This window comes from Pezoporus flaviventris, unplaced genomic scaffold (assembly GCF_033815535.1).
Source record: "Pezoporus flaviventris isolate CSIRO_AGI_PZ_B2104156 unplaced genomic scaffold, CSIRO_AGI_Pfla_v1 ptg000008l, whole genome shotgun sequence".
Lineage (NCBI taxonomy): Eukaryota > Metazoa > Chordata > Aves > Psittaciformes > Psittacidae > Pezoporus > Pezoporus flaviventris.
Genome location: NW_026892556.1, coordinates 572,911 through 586,699, shown reverse-complemented (window position 1 = coordinate 586,699; position 13,789 = coordinate 572,911). Strand labels below are relative to the sequence as shown.

Below are 13,789 nucleotides of genomic sequence, written 5' to 3'. Positions count from 1 at the left end.
ATACCCGGTCCATGCATTGTTTGAAGGGTGTTGGTGGTGATGTCCCTGTCTTACACGGGGGGAAGGTGAGGTCCAGAGTGTGTTTAGAGTTGAAGTGGGGCTGCCCAGTGGCGGAGCAACCGCCAGCACAGCTCTTGTGTCCTGGAGACCAAAGCAGCTCTGAGCTCCTTATGTGGCATAACAAATCACTACAGCAATCGGAAATGGAGCCCCTGAAGTTCAAACCAGTGTAGCTGTTCCAAAGCCATGATTGTTTCTGTTTTCTCTTGTATTATCCTTCAACACCTAGTCATACACAGTAGCTCTCGGCACATTTTCCTTTCCTTTTGTTAGCAGCATGCCACCTTCTCACATCCGCAGCACCCTGCACAGGCCATGGGGAACTGACAAGTGATAACAGTGTGTTACCACAGCCGCAGGGCTCCTGGGGGTAGTTACCTTCTAAAACCTGGGAGCGTGAGATCTCAGGCTCCCTTAGTCCACAGCTTTCCAGCTGAGTAAAAGGGATCTCCTTCCTTAAAATGCTGAGCATCCATTGACTCGGAGGATTTGTGGGCATTCTCAAAGCTTTGGAAGCTCAGGTCAGTTTTGCAACTGATGATGGGGATTCATGGGCTTAATAGTTTGGGGAAAAAAAGAGATACTTGCATGTCTGTTTTCTGTGTCGAGCTTACAATGTGCTCCGTGCTGAATCCCATAGCCCCTTACAGTGTGTAGAGCTGGGCACCTGAAATTGCCAGGCAGTCCCTAAAGCAGGAATTAAGAAGGCTGGTGCCAGACAAGCTGAGGTTGCAGATGTTGGCTCATGCCTGTTGCTGAGGAGGGAGTAAACCAGAGCTGATCCCCTCTGAGGAGTGGGAGAGCGAGCCCAGTAAGGACATGGGAGCAGAGCCGAACGCATCGGAAGGAGCAGTTCTCCCCCTGTGTATATAAATCCTTTAAAAACCCTCAAATCAGCCCAGGTTTAAGCTTAGCTGACGCTGCTGGAGTATCTGTTATTAAATTGTTAGTTACAGTGTGAGTTTAAGTATTAGCTATCAAACCCATTTCCTTGCAAAGCGCCCTTGGTTTTAGCCACAGCTCTGCACCAGTATATTTCAACGCCCTCGTGCCCAAACATAGGCAAGCTCTCCTTTTTATTGAAGCATACATCATGTTTTCTACCTAATGCCAGCACTGGTATTTTTAGATTGTAGCAGAGGGAGAGAAGATATCCATTACTGATGCTTTCCTTCAGAAAGCAAGTGGTGCATGGTCTTTACACTGAGCATCCCCATCCAGACGTGTCTCACAGCCCCTAGATCTGTCAGTGTATTTGTCAACAGCCTCTCCCTGTCTCCGCTCTGATCACTGAGCTAAAGTAAACCTATTAATTATTGTTAGTGGTGGTATTTTACGAGCAGTGGTCGAGTGAGCAGTGCTCAGAATCTGCCAAGGGAATTTGCTCAGGTGTGACACGGCATCGATTGCAGCTCTGTGCTGCAGGACCTGGTGCTGCCAGGGGTGGGAGGCCGTGTGCATGGAAATACTCGTGTTTAAGAAGGAGCCTGCAAAATGCCTGTCGGTGTCAAGACTGGGTGTCTGTGCACGGACCCCTGTCAGCTGGGACAGGATGAGCTCATGTCTGCAGAAGGGCTCTGAGGCAGACAGTGGCTTTACGCTGCCAAGACCCATGCAGCACCCTCAAACATGCAGTACCTTGCTGTGTACCTGCTGCATCGCACGCAGCTCCTCGTGGTTGAAGCTGTTGCCTCTGTCTCTTCCAGTGGTCTCCTGTGGCCACCCGGGCTCCCCACCCCACGCTCAGATCTCGGGTGACAAGTACACCGTGGGCTCGGTGGTGCGGTACAGCTGCCTCGGGAAGCGGACCCTGGTCGGCAACGCCACTCGCATGTGCCAGCTGGATGGGCGCTGGAGCGGGTCCCTGCCGCACTGCTCAGGTGAGGGGGGCTTTGGGAAGCACGGGATGGGGCGTTCCTGTCCTCCACTACCCCGTTTTGTGCTGTGAGCGGGCAGCCTGACGTGCTTTGCTGAGCTGCAGAAATAGCACAGGCTACACAGGGAGATTGTGGAAGAGTCTGAAAATCCTCACGTCTCAGCTCCTGCAAGCTGGGTGATAAACACTGGCAGAGAGTAAACCACTCAGCTTGCAAGATGAGAAGTAAATCACTGCAGCAAATGTTTGTGGTGGGAGGTGTCCTGCAGCCTGCTGCTTTACACCTTTCTCCATGCAGAGTCTGTAAAGGATGAATGTATCTAACACAAAAAATTTGGTCCTTGCAACCTTTCTCATGCATTCCAATAAAAGCCAAGCCTTCCTGAAGTCAGGGTGCTGGGATCTCCACTGATGGCCTCCACAAGAAGGGGTGCAGGATGCTGTGCAGAGCCCTCCTTGTGCCATCCCGTCGCTTGTTCCTTGGAGAGCATGGGGCAGATGAAAGAACTTTGCTGGAGCAAAGCATATGGGACAAGTGTTAATTTTTAATTATGCCACTTAGATTTAGCAGCTCCATTTGACCAAGTTTAACCTCTGCTGTGGAAGGGAGAAGGAAATCAAGCAGCCATCCTCCCATTTGGAAGCTGTCTCTGCAGGCTCCTTGAGCTGTAGCTGCTCGGAAGGGTTTTCTGCTCTAATTCATGCTTTTCCCCATGTGGTTTTCACTGTCTCTCCCGTCAGCTTTGGGGGTGGATTTTTGGAAGCATTCAGTGTTACTCTGACTCGTTCCTACTGACATGTGTTGTGTGGGATTTTTCTGAATGACTTCGTGGAGGCAGCTATAGACCAAGGCTGATGGCATTTGACAGCCTCTCTCTGACTTGGGGCCAGGTGAATGCTCAGAACCTCTATTTCCACCCAAGGGCTTGGGAAGAGGCTCCTCTTTTACACCAAACTCAGGCAATACAGTGACAAAAGCAGTGAAGAGGCAGAATACAGCTCTGCTCATCTACTGCCAAAGGTTCTCCGTTGTCTGTGAAAGGTCCCACGATGTGACAGCAGCTTTTGCAAGATGAAACAAAAGACTTTGATGTAAGTCATTACGTGAAAGGAAATGGTGAACCTGGAGCATTCTCCCCCTTCTCTTTACAAACAAGCACATTCCCTAGATGATGGATGCACTCATTATGTTTTATATTACACATAACACTGCAAAGACTGTACCTGCAGCAAGGCACAGAAGGTCCAGGAGCCAGGAGCTTCATTACCAGCTGCAGGAGAGACATAGTCTTTCCTGGCTTGGGGGTGGATGTGCTTACACAGATCGTTAGCAAGGAAGCCAAGAGCAAGCCTACACGGTGTGAGCCTGTGTCAGGCCCCGGGGACGTGGGCATTTCTCCAGCCTGCTGCAGAGCACCCCTGCGAGGCGTCCGCTGCAGCTGCTGCCTCCCTCCTGTCCCCTCACTCCCCGCCAGCAGCTCCGAGTGCTCACAACTTGTACGAGCGGATGTTTCTCAGCTGGATCCCTCCTGCCTCGGTGTCCAAACCCAGCAGCTTCCTGTTCTGCAGATACAGTAGGGCGTGCTGAGGTGGCTGGGAACGTGTCGTAATTCCTGCTTGGAGGGGAACCATGCACATGACTGATGCTGGCAGTGGAGCTGCTGCCTGCTGGAGCAGCTGCTGCAGAAAGCTGGTGAGGGCTCCATCTTGAGATGCAGGAGTTATGGCCGTGTTTTCCAGGCAGCGTAAAACCAGCAGGCTCCTGGGGTCGGGGGCTGTTTCACCTGGAGCTTCCCCACTGCTGAGAGCCAGGCAGAGGTGAATGCAGTCAGTCACAATCCAAGCCTCTGCGCTGGCCCCCTGAGCACATGCAGTTGAGAGGGAAGAAGAGACAAGCCCCGTGACTTGCTTACTCTGCTGATACTGTGCTCTCTTCTTCACAGGAGGCAGCCAGGGCTTGTGTGGAGACCCAGGGATCCCCTCTCACGGCATTGGGCTGGGAGATGACTTTGACGTGGGCAGCGTGGTCCGGTTCAGCTGTGAGCCCGGCTACGTGCTCCGGGGTTCATCCGAGAGGTCCTGCCAAGCCAACGGCTCCTGGAGCGGCACTCAGCCGGAATGCGAAGGTACTTTCCCAACCCCACATCCCCTTCCTGTGTCACTGCCTGTCCCCAGCCTTACCGCAGAGTCACGGCAGCTACGCTCTGGTCGATTGTCAGGGACGGCCTGGTGCAGTGAGAATAATGCTGTTATTCGTCGTGTCCTCCAAATGCTGCGTGTGTCGAGGAGCCTCAGAGTTCCCCTTTCCAAGCACGTGCAGGTCACATCTCACAAGGGCCTTTTTCAGCCTACAGGATGTGCCACGTTTTTGCAAGGGTTTCAGGCCATTCAGGTTCGTGCCAACATCTGGGCTGAGATGGAGAGTAGGAAGAGCTGTTGGGAACTGGTCCTCACATCCAGTCATCCCCAGGTCCAGGGGCTCGCTGCAGGAATCGCGTCTCTTGGTCTACATCACGTATCCAGGTTGATGATTGGAAATGCTCCAGTTTGGCCTAAAGCCTGTGGGTATCCTGGACTAATTCAGTATCACTTTATTGAGGAAATTCAGCAGAATGCGAAATGCCAATAGCTTCACATCTCTGATAGAGCTGGAACTGGCCCATGCAGGAGTCATTTACCCTAAGCAGAAATGCAAAAGGCAAATTATAATCCAGTAAGCATATTTTAGTATTTGAAAGCCCCAAACCCCTTATTTTTCCATTTGAAGGAATCAAGTAAGACCCTACAATCCAATCTAATAATCCCCCAGCTGGATTCTCTGAGCTCTGCTGCTCACTGCGGCTGTTACAGAAAAGCATTTAAAAACAAACTGGGGAAAGAACAAAAGCTGCAATGAAGCGGGTACCCAGGGCAAGGAGGCCTGGGCAAGTGCTTCTCTCCAGCTGCTTCAAAAGCTAAAAGCTCAGAGTTTATAAACGAATTGGAAATACATTCCAAATTGATGGAGCTCTTGATTGAAAGGACACTAAATCATGTTATTAATACACTCGGGTCTTGGGTTTTCTCCGTTCTCTTGTTCTTTCAGTGGAAAGGCTCTGTTCATTAATCTCAGGGGAAATAACCCATCAGGTTTCCGGAGGCAGCAAGATACAGATCCCTGGAAGAATTTTTTTCATTCTTTATGCATAATAATAACATCATACCTATAATGTAGTCGTTTAATGTTAAGTGCTGACTGGCCAATATAGAGAAGTAATTCACAGTGATAAACCATGTGCTGGGCTTCTCATTTGTATTCACAGCGAGTCTCGAGCACTACAAGGCGGTGTTCTGCTGCACTTGGTTATATTCAACACTCTGCAGCAGGTATTTGTAGGAGAGGGAGAGGAAAGATTAATTTGGGGATTGAATTCAGGGCAGTTGAAGATGAAGCTGGAGTGCCCAGGCAGGTGCTTGGAAGGAATGGCATGGAAAGCTCCGGCACAGCCCAGAGCCACTCAGCTCTGGTGCATTAGGTCTGTGACTCAGCCACTTGTTTGCTGCTCGTGTTTGAGGCAAATCAACCCTGATGGGGCTCCACAGGTTGCTGGCACCCGCCTGCCCAGGGGATTCGGTGCAAATTGCTCTGTAGATTTGCTGCTGGGGGAGCACAGAGGGGCTCAGCCCCGACACGGACCCACGGCTGAGGAGCCCGGGCAGACAGAGGACGTGGTGCAAAACCCACAGCATAAACAGGAGAGAGGAGCTGCTCTCCCCATTGCAGAGTGAGCGAGCGTGCTGCTCTCATAGCTTCAACCACAAAGCCTCTGCTTGACTTCTGAGTCAAGGGGCTGATGTTTGACCGTCTCCTCCTGCACCAGGACCAGTCCAGCTCTGATCGTGCAGGTGGGAGCAGCAGACTTGTTGGAGGGTCACCTTGACGCTCGTGGGCTCTTAATCCCAGTGCCTTTTACCCACTAGAACATTGGTGAAGAAATCCAAAGGGGTAGGCAAGCAGGGAGAAGTCGCAACTGATTTTTCCAAACCGTACAAATGGTTTGGAAGTGAGTTAATTGCAGGGACTCCTTCTGGGACTCCTGCTCCAGTCTGGTTTATAGCTCTGGTTTTGTTGTCCCCAGTAAGAGCAGCTTCCCAGGCCTCATTTGTTTTAATTTACAGCAAGCTTTTAAAGTGTAAATGAAATTTTAGATGCTTTTTTCCTTCTTTCTCCTTCTTCCTGATGCCCATCTGTGCTCACTGAGGGGCAGAGCAGGAGTGGGGCTCATCAGTTGCACTCTGCTGTGCTCCCTGCTTCTCTGAGAACTTGAGCAGGGTGTTTGCTTTTATCATGTTTATTGTTTCTCCAAGTGAACTAAAACGGCATCCAGAATGAGGTGGGATGGGATGGGGCTCTGGCTGCTCTTTGGCAGCTTCAGCAGACAGAACTGTGCTTGTTTTAAGTGATAACACTGGGAAAAGAATCTGAGTTTTGTCTCGTTCCCATTTGACTGCTGAGGACACGGGAGGTGGCAAGGCTGGGATTTGGGTCTAAGCTGCTTTTTCCTTTCTCTGTCTGCATAGTTAGGTGGGTTACGAGTTACTGGTTAAATTAAACAGCATGGAAATTACCAGCCCTGAAGCAAAGGCTTTGAAACTCCAAAGGCTCTCAGCTGTGTCTTACTCCAGCAGGAGGTGGTGCCTGATGTGTCAGACATCATTAGGAGAGGGTTTCAGATGGCAGCAGAGCCCCAAAGAAGTACCACTGGTAATAAAGATTGGGTCAGAGGAGGGGAGCATGCAGAGGACACCGCATCACACACCACCTCGAGCGCAGTCAGACGTGCACTGATAGCAGTCATGAGCCTTCAGCTTTTCCCTGCTGCAGTTCCTGAGGAGCAGGGCTTGCTGCTCCTTGCAGAAATGTGCCTTCTCTTGGCAGTGGGTGAAAGAAGGGCCCTGAAACAAGCCCCTCGCATGGTGTTCAGGGAGGAATTTGCTGGGCAGGGCTGGGGGAACTGAAAGCGTAGAGTGGGTAACAGCACTTGCCCCTTGCCCTGCTCTGGATGATGCTGCTGTGGATAATGGGGAGAGCTCAGTGGCCTCATCTGACCATACCCTGAGCATCACTGGTTCCGAGCTGAACAGGGCGCAGAGAAATTCCCTGCTCCCAGCAGTTTCTCACTATAAAACATGTAGGAAAAAAGCAAAGGATGGCAAGGGGCGAATCTTAACGAGCTTTTTCAGAAAAAAGGCTGTGTGGACTGGAATGAAATGAATTATTGCTGAGCTCTGGAGCACCTCTGAGCCTTGTGATGTTTTATATAGCAGAGACCACTTTGTAGCTTCCCAGCTTCCCCCCAGCAACATCAGGATCACAGGGAGCAGCTCTGGCTGTCCTCGGTGGGGAGTTCTATAGCAATCTCTTAAGTCCCAGGGATGCCTGAAATAGCTCAGTGGGGTTTGGCATTGTAGGAGTGCCTGGTGGTGCACCGTAGCTTGGCAGAGGTCTGTGCTGGTGCACTACAGACTGTCTTGGGTCTTTGGCACGGATGGGGATGTGTGTGCTGGCTGGGGTGTGAAGGGTCTGGTCCCCTTTGGTTTCTCTGTTGGGTCTTCTGCAGCGTGGCAGAATCCAAGCCCTGGGTGAGGGGATGGGATTGGATGGGTCGGGTCTCAGCACTCTGTGCACTCCCTGCTGCAGCAGAGAGTCCAACCTCCCCTGTCACATCAGTCGGTTCAGCTGAGCATCGCTCCTGCAGCCCTGCCCTGGTAAAGCAGCAGCAACTCGCAGAAATCCCCATCTGATGCTGCTGATTTTCACATCATTTTCTTCAATTTTGACTTCGGCTTAAATGTGATTGGGTTTGAGATTTGTAAGGAGATGGGAGTGGGTATGGCCGTGGGACTTCAGGCTCTTTAGGATTTATGCCCTGTTCAAAAACCAGAGCTAAATGCAGTTTTCTTGGGGCTTGATTCATTTTACATCCGCCACTGAAGCCAAAGGGAATTATTCACCCCCTTACTCTTCACTTGTGTGATTAAATCCTATTTGTATTTAAATTACGATTTTAAAAGTTCAAACCTTTCATCCTTACATTTATGGCTGCTTTTATACCTACCCTGTACAGGTCACAGCTGATGCACACTGCAATTAAACCATTCCCATGAGTCCCTCTAGTCACAAAAATCGTATTTTCGGGTCATCTGCGTGTGTTTGGCCCCATGCACAAGCAGAGGAGGTTGGGCAGGAGGGAACGTATGAGCAGGCAGGGAAACAGTAGTTTAGAGCTTTTTGTGAGTTGATAGACTCTGACTTTTATCCCAGCATCTCTTGGAAATGACACCGTGTATCACAGAGACGTTGGCTGCAGGAGAGATCTGTAACAAGAGCGCACCTCGGATGATGGCAGAGCCACGCAGAGCTTATGTGCACACAGTCCAGAATGGTTATTAGCTTCCTCCTGTCAGACAGATACGCCTGCAACAAGCTCCTCTGTTAACAGGCTGTCAGCAAACTAAGCAACAAGGCAGAAGAAGACTCTCCTTGCGTTGGTGGCCTCTGCTCATTGCTTCCCTGCTGTGGCGTGAAGCTGCATCTCCCCATGGAGCGTAGCTGGGAATACTGCAGGGTTGTGGCAGGGAGGGCAGGGATGGCTCACCCTCTGCATGCACAGGCCAGTGCTCCGCAGGGCTTGTGGCATTTTGCTGGGGAGGGGTGGGATTGGAATTTCCTTGTCAAAGAGCTGGGATCTGTGGTTTAAGCCTTGCCTTGTTCATGTGATTTTCTTCTGTGTCCTGCAATTTCAGAGTAAATGAGGGTGGGTGCAATTACTGCAGGTGCTTATTTTGTCATGACAGGGCTTTGTGCACCAGCATTCACTGCCATGCCTTTTTATTGCTGATGTACTTTAGGCATAAAACTTGGGCACTGACAAACCTGTAATTGTATTCCCACAGCATTCTCCCTCCTCTGAAAGCATAATTGGCTGTAGCTGGGCAGGGAGCAGTGCCACAGTGGGAGATCATCAGGCTCCCTTCCTGCTTCCATTCCTTTGAATTTTACAAAGCTGTTGGCTTTGTGAAGGGGCCAGAGGCAAAGTGGCTCACTGGGGTCCAGGCTTCCAAACTCCTGGAAGATGGAAAGACTCCAGGCTTGGCCCCCACCTGCTTTAGGAAGCTGTAGGACCGGATGTGATATTGAGAGCTGGGATAAGACCCTGGAAAAAATGGGCCCAAGTTCTTCCTGCAGCCTGGAGGAGCAGGAAGAGGTCACTCCCAGGCTGCTTGGTGGTGAGCTGCAGGATCCGTGCGGGAGAGGAGCAGGGCTGGTGCTTCGGGACTGACCGGCTGCAGGAACGGAGCTCTGATTTCAGTCCCCTGGCCGGGATGGTGCACGGAGCTTTGGGACTTGCTGCCTGCCAAAGCAGAGCCCTGCTCCAGGCTGGCCAGTGGTGTTTGGGATCCTGTTGGACTGGCATAGCTTATTTTCCATGGAATAGCGTGTTCTGTCTGAGCTGATCCAGGGGCTTTGCAGCTAATCTCACTTTGATTGAGAGCAGTCCATTGCAGGGTGACAGCCTTGTCATTTGCTTTGGGGGTGTTTTACGACTTTGCCATTCTGCTTTCTAGTGATATCCTGTGGGAATCCGGGAACCCCCAGCAACGCCAGGGTTATATTTAATGACGGCCTGGTCTTCTCCAGCTCCATTATCTATCAGTGCCGGGAAGGCTACTACTCCACGGGAGTGCTGAGCAGGCACTGCACGGTGAACGGGACGTGGACTGGGACCAGTCCGGAGTGTACAGGTGAGCGCTGGGATGATTCCTGGAAGATGAGGTGAGTGATGCTGCCAGGCTCCAGGGACGGCTTGTCAGGGCACGTTGGATGCTCGCTGTAGATGTGCACACACACATGTGTGATAAGGAGCTCTGTTAAACTGACAGCAGCTAAAACTACCTCAGCCTGCAGCCTCTGCAAGTACCTAATGGAAAGCTCTTGCTTTGGGTTTGTTATTTTCCAGTTGGATGAAGGGAGCGCTGTAATAACCTCATGAGTAAATGTCAGCCTGCCTGGAGGGGCTCTGCGGGGCTGCTGCTGAACGTGAGCACTCCTGCCTGCTGGTACTGGGACACGTGTGGGCAGAGCCTCTGCTCAGAGCCCCCAGTGAGCGCGTTGTGTTTCCTCATGGCTCCCACCCACAGGTGCCTGCAGCAGGAACGTGGGTGATGGAAATGTGGTCTTACACAAGAGACAGTAACTAGGGCAGAGAGAGGGATGCCACTGGCAAACTCTCTTCCACCTAGCCCAGATCTGACCCAGGTTTTCTTTAATGTTTCATGTGTGTCAATACTTCATCTTGCAAGGGCTTGGTGTGCCATTAAGACCACTGTTTGGTCCACTGGGTAGAAACAGTTTTCTCCCTATGCTGTAGCCCAGCCTGCTCCATAGCTAGTGCTACTCTCCACATCTTCTGTGCAACAAATACTTCCTTCTCCATGATGAGGGGGTTACATCCTGCATTGAAACACTGAGAACCCTCAGGTTTGTACTTATTGCAGATCTTAGAAGTGTGAGACAAGGGATGATCAGCCAGAAATGCTTCTTTTTCTTTGGCAGTGATCAACTGCGGTGACCCTGGTGTGCCAGCCAATGGCATTAGGCTGGGCACTGACTTCACCTACAATAAAACTGTGGTATTCCAGTGCACACCTGGGTATATGATGGAGTCAGACAGGGCATCCTCTCTAACCTGCACGAAAGACCGAACCTGGAATGGCACCAAACCTGCCTGCAAGGGTAAGATTGGTTGTTTTCAGTATCAGAGGATACAAGTTTCACAGGCCACAGACTTCTTGTAACTTGGAACACGGTGATAGGCAGCAGCTACTGCAGCGTGCCTGGAGCCCACCTGCTTGTTGCTTGGTCTTGTCATTCAGTCTGTCCCCTGTGTTTATGGCACTTGCACAATTTCCTCAACATAGCATGAACACCTTGCTCTCTTTAGGTCTATCAGTAATCACAGTGTGCCTGGGAAGGAAGAATTGCTGTTATCCCTGTGATAGAGAAGGAAAAGTGAAGCACGGAGAGCAAAGTGACTTACTCCGTGCTAAACCCCAGATCAAACTCACGTGAAAGACTGTGTTTTGCAAGCAGCCACTTTGTGGCATCCTCCAGAAGTCTGAAAATTATTTCTTCCAACTCCTTTCATTATTTCTCAGTTCTGAGATTGCGTCTGTAGTTCAGCGATAGGAAATGGAAATAATAGAGCAGTGGCAGGACAGGCTGGATCTCTTCCATAAGTGTTTTACCCACAAAGCGTAGATAAGAATTGTAGCAGCATCTCTGTACTTCTTTGGCAGTCTGGAAAATTCACCTGTCATGATTCTGATATAACTACAGACCACACAGAAACTTCCAAATACGCTCCAGAGCCTGTAAAGAGCAATTCTTACATTCCTCTTTCATCCTCTCCACTGAGCTAATGTTGCAGGAATAATGCAGAATGGGGCCAGGGTCTCATTTGGAGGCCAGGCCAATTTGCATGAGCTGAGCATCTTTCCCAGTGCTCCCCTGAGCTGGAACGCAAAGTGCTGCAAAAATGTCACCTCAGAACGCCCTAGAGCGGATGAAATACAGACTGGTTGTTGATTCAGCTGCTAATCTGAAGCTCAGCCCGGTTGTCCAAAGTGTATGAATCTTTCAAGGCATCTTAGATGAGTTTTCACACTGAGTCAGAGTAGATTCTTGCCTTGAAATGAGCACTGACTCAGAAATCTGCCTTGGAGATTTGGGGTGTGGCTAAGTCCAGACTTCAAAGTGAAATCATGGGGTTTACAGCTGCGCACACAGCTGGAAAAGTCTGTTCAGCCCCTGCTAGGCCAGTGCCAGGTGATGCTCTTGTCCTGAGAGCAGGAAGTAACTTAGATCCTAGGTGGATTTGCTTGATAGTGGAAATAACGATGCTGAGAAGTGACGAGAACTGACGAGCTTTTGTTTTTCTTTCAGCTATCACCTGCAAATCCCCACAAGCCATTCCCAATGGGAAAGTGGTGGGCTCGGACTTCAGCTGGGGCTCCAGTGTGAGCTATGCCTGCCTGGAGGGGTACCAGCTCTCCCTGCCCGCCGTGCTGACCTGCGAGGGGAACGGGACGTGGAGCGGGGAGATCCCTCAGTGCTTCCGTGAGTAGGCAGCCACCAGCATTCTCATGCATGAACTGGGTGCAGGGCTGTGCTTTAAACCCATTTGGTTGCCCTCTCTTTGACATCTCTGGTCTCCATCTTGCGTGTTCCTGTCCACCAGGCATCTTTACAACTGGTTGTTGGTCCATGTATCTCCCCGGTGACTGAGTCTTCTGCAGTCACAGCTCTTGAAAGAGCCAGAGGCCATAGGAAAAAGAACTTTGGCAAAAGGCGCTGTGTCGTTGCAGCAGAAGTTGGGAATGTTTTGTGAAGGCAGAGCTTTGGCTGGGTGAAACCTGTGTGCTTGATACAATAGCTAATGCAAAAAAAATAGTTAAATGTCTTGTGATGTTAAAGGCAGATTGGAGTTTCTTCTCTAGGCTGAATGGCTGGCAGCTGCACAATAGCCATTTTCATATTAAATCATACAAAGCCCTCACTGTGTTCCTTGCACCTTTCCCTGGATCTTGTATAATTAGTGGGCTTTCTGTGTGACACGGAACCCTCCAGTAATTTGACATCGTGCAATTAGAGATACATTTTAAAGCTAAGCATGCTGTTAGGGAAAAAAAGAAAGAAAAAAGATGGGGAAGAAGGTGGAAGTTAATGAACAGGAATTGACAAAAAGGGAGAATTACAAGGAAAGTAGCCAGCAATGCCTTCTGCCGCGGCTAATCCCCTAGGCAAGCACAGAGCTTGATGACAGGGAGTGGTAAGGTTTGGCCCATTAATAGACCCATCATTAGCTTATTAACGTGGCTCGGTCTTGCGGAGGTTCATCGCAATCCGCTTGTCTCTGCCTGTTGCAGCTGTGTTCTGCGGTGATCCGGGGATACCTGCTCAGGGCAGGAGGGAGGACAGAGGCTTCACGTACCGCTCCTCCGTGTCCTTCTCCTGCGTAGCCCCACTCGTGCTGGTGGGATCAGCCCGGAGGTTCTGCCAGTCCGACGGGACGTGGAGCGGGACCCAGCCCAGCTGCATAGGTAAGGGGAGACCTCTCTGTCGTGAAGAGAGCTCTGGGCGGTCACCTCGCTTCTCCGTCTGTAGCAAAACTGGGTTTCATTCGTGGGCTTGCAGAAATGAGCACTTGCTCCCCCTGCGTTCAGAATGCACAGGGGTGACGTTTGAGGCTTGCTGCTTCAATTCAGTGCCTGTCGCCATCATTCCTGCCCCTCATGGTGGTCAGTACCCCAGGGCGTCCAAGGAAGAAGATCTCCTCCCTGTTCCTGCTCAGCACTTTCCTTGGCCAGCCAGTGGGCAAAGAAGTGTCTCTGCAGGACTTCCAGATTAACACTTGCAGCCTGGGCTGCAAGGTGTGAGGGCTGCTGGCTGCACAGTGCTGGGCTCTGTGCTGCTTCCAGGCTTCCTTGGGAACCTCCAACCCATCGATAGTAGCAATGGGGCTGAAAATGCAGTTTGGCCACATTCTTCAGGTGCCCGTTTTCTGGGGCTTCCAGAACCCTTTGGAGCCCCAGGGAAGTTTATAATCATCATGAGTCACAGCATTTTTCACTTGTTTAAACCTCTGGCTGCACTCTTGAACTCCATGGCTCCTGTGGAGATAAACTGCATGGGCTGTGTGCTGTTACCTGAACTGTGTGCCTGAACACCACCATCATCCCTTCATGGGGGCACTGGGGGCAGAAACACATCTCCAGCTCTTCTCTGCCGTTTCAACCACTCCAGCTCATCTC

At 50.9% G+C, this 13,789-nt stretch overlaps 1 protein-coding gene across 3 annotated transcripts in view; it reads left to right on the top strand.

The window, feature by feature from the left end:
- The window catches only part of CSMD2 (CUB and Sushi multiple domains 2), a 268,199-nt gene that overhangs the window by 241,799 nt on the left and 12,611 nt on the right, over positions 1–13,789 (top strand). For all 3 annotated transcript variants that reach the window (XM_061449789.1, XM_061449788.1, XM_061449790.1), the window contains 6 exons: positions 1,767–1,940; positions 3,880–4,062; positions 9,545–9,721; positions 10,533–10,712; positions 11,922–12,095; positions 12,905–13,078. In XM_061449789.1, coding sequence (XP_061305773.1) covers positions 1,767–1,940; positions 3,880–4,062; positions 9,545–9,721; positions 10,533–10,712; positions 11,922–12,095; positions 12,905–13,078 — 1,062 coding nt within the window. The remainder of the gene's footprint in view (positions 1–1,766; positions 1,941–3,879; positions 4,063–9,544; positions 9,722–10,532; positions 10,713–11,921; positions 12,096–12,904; positions 13,079–13,789) is intronic.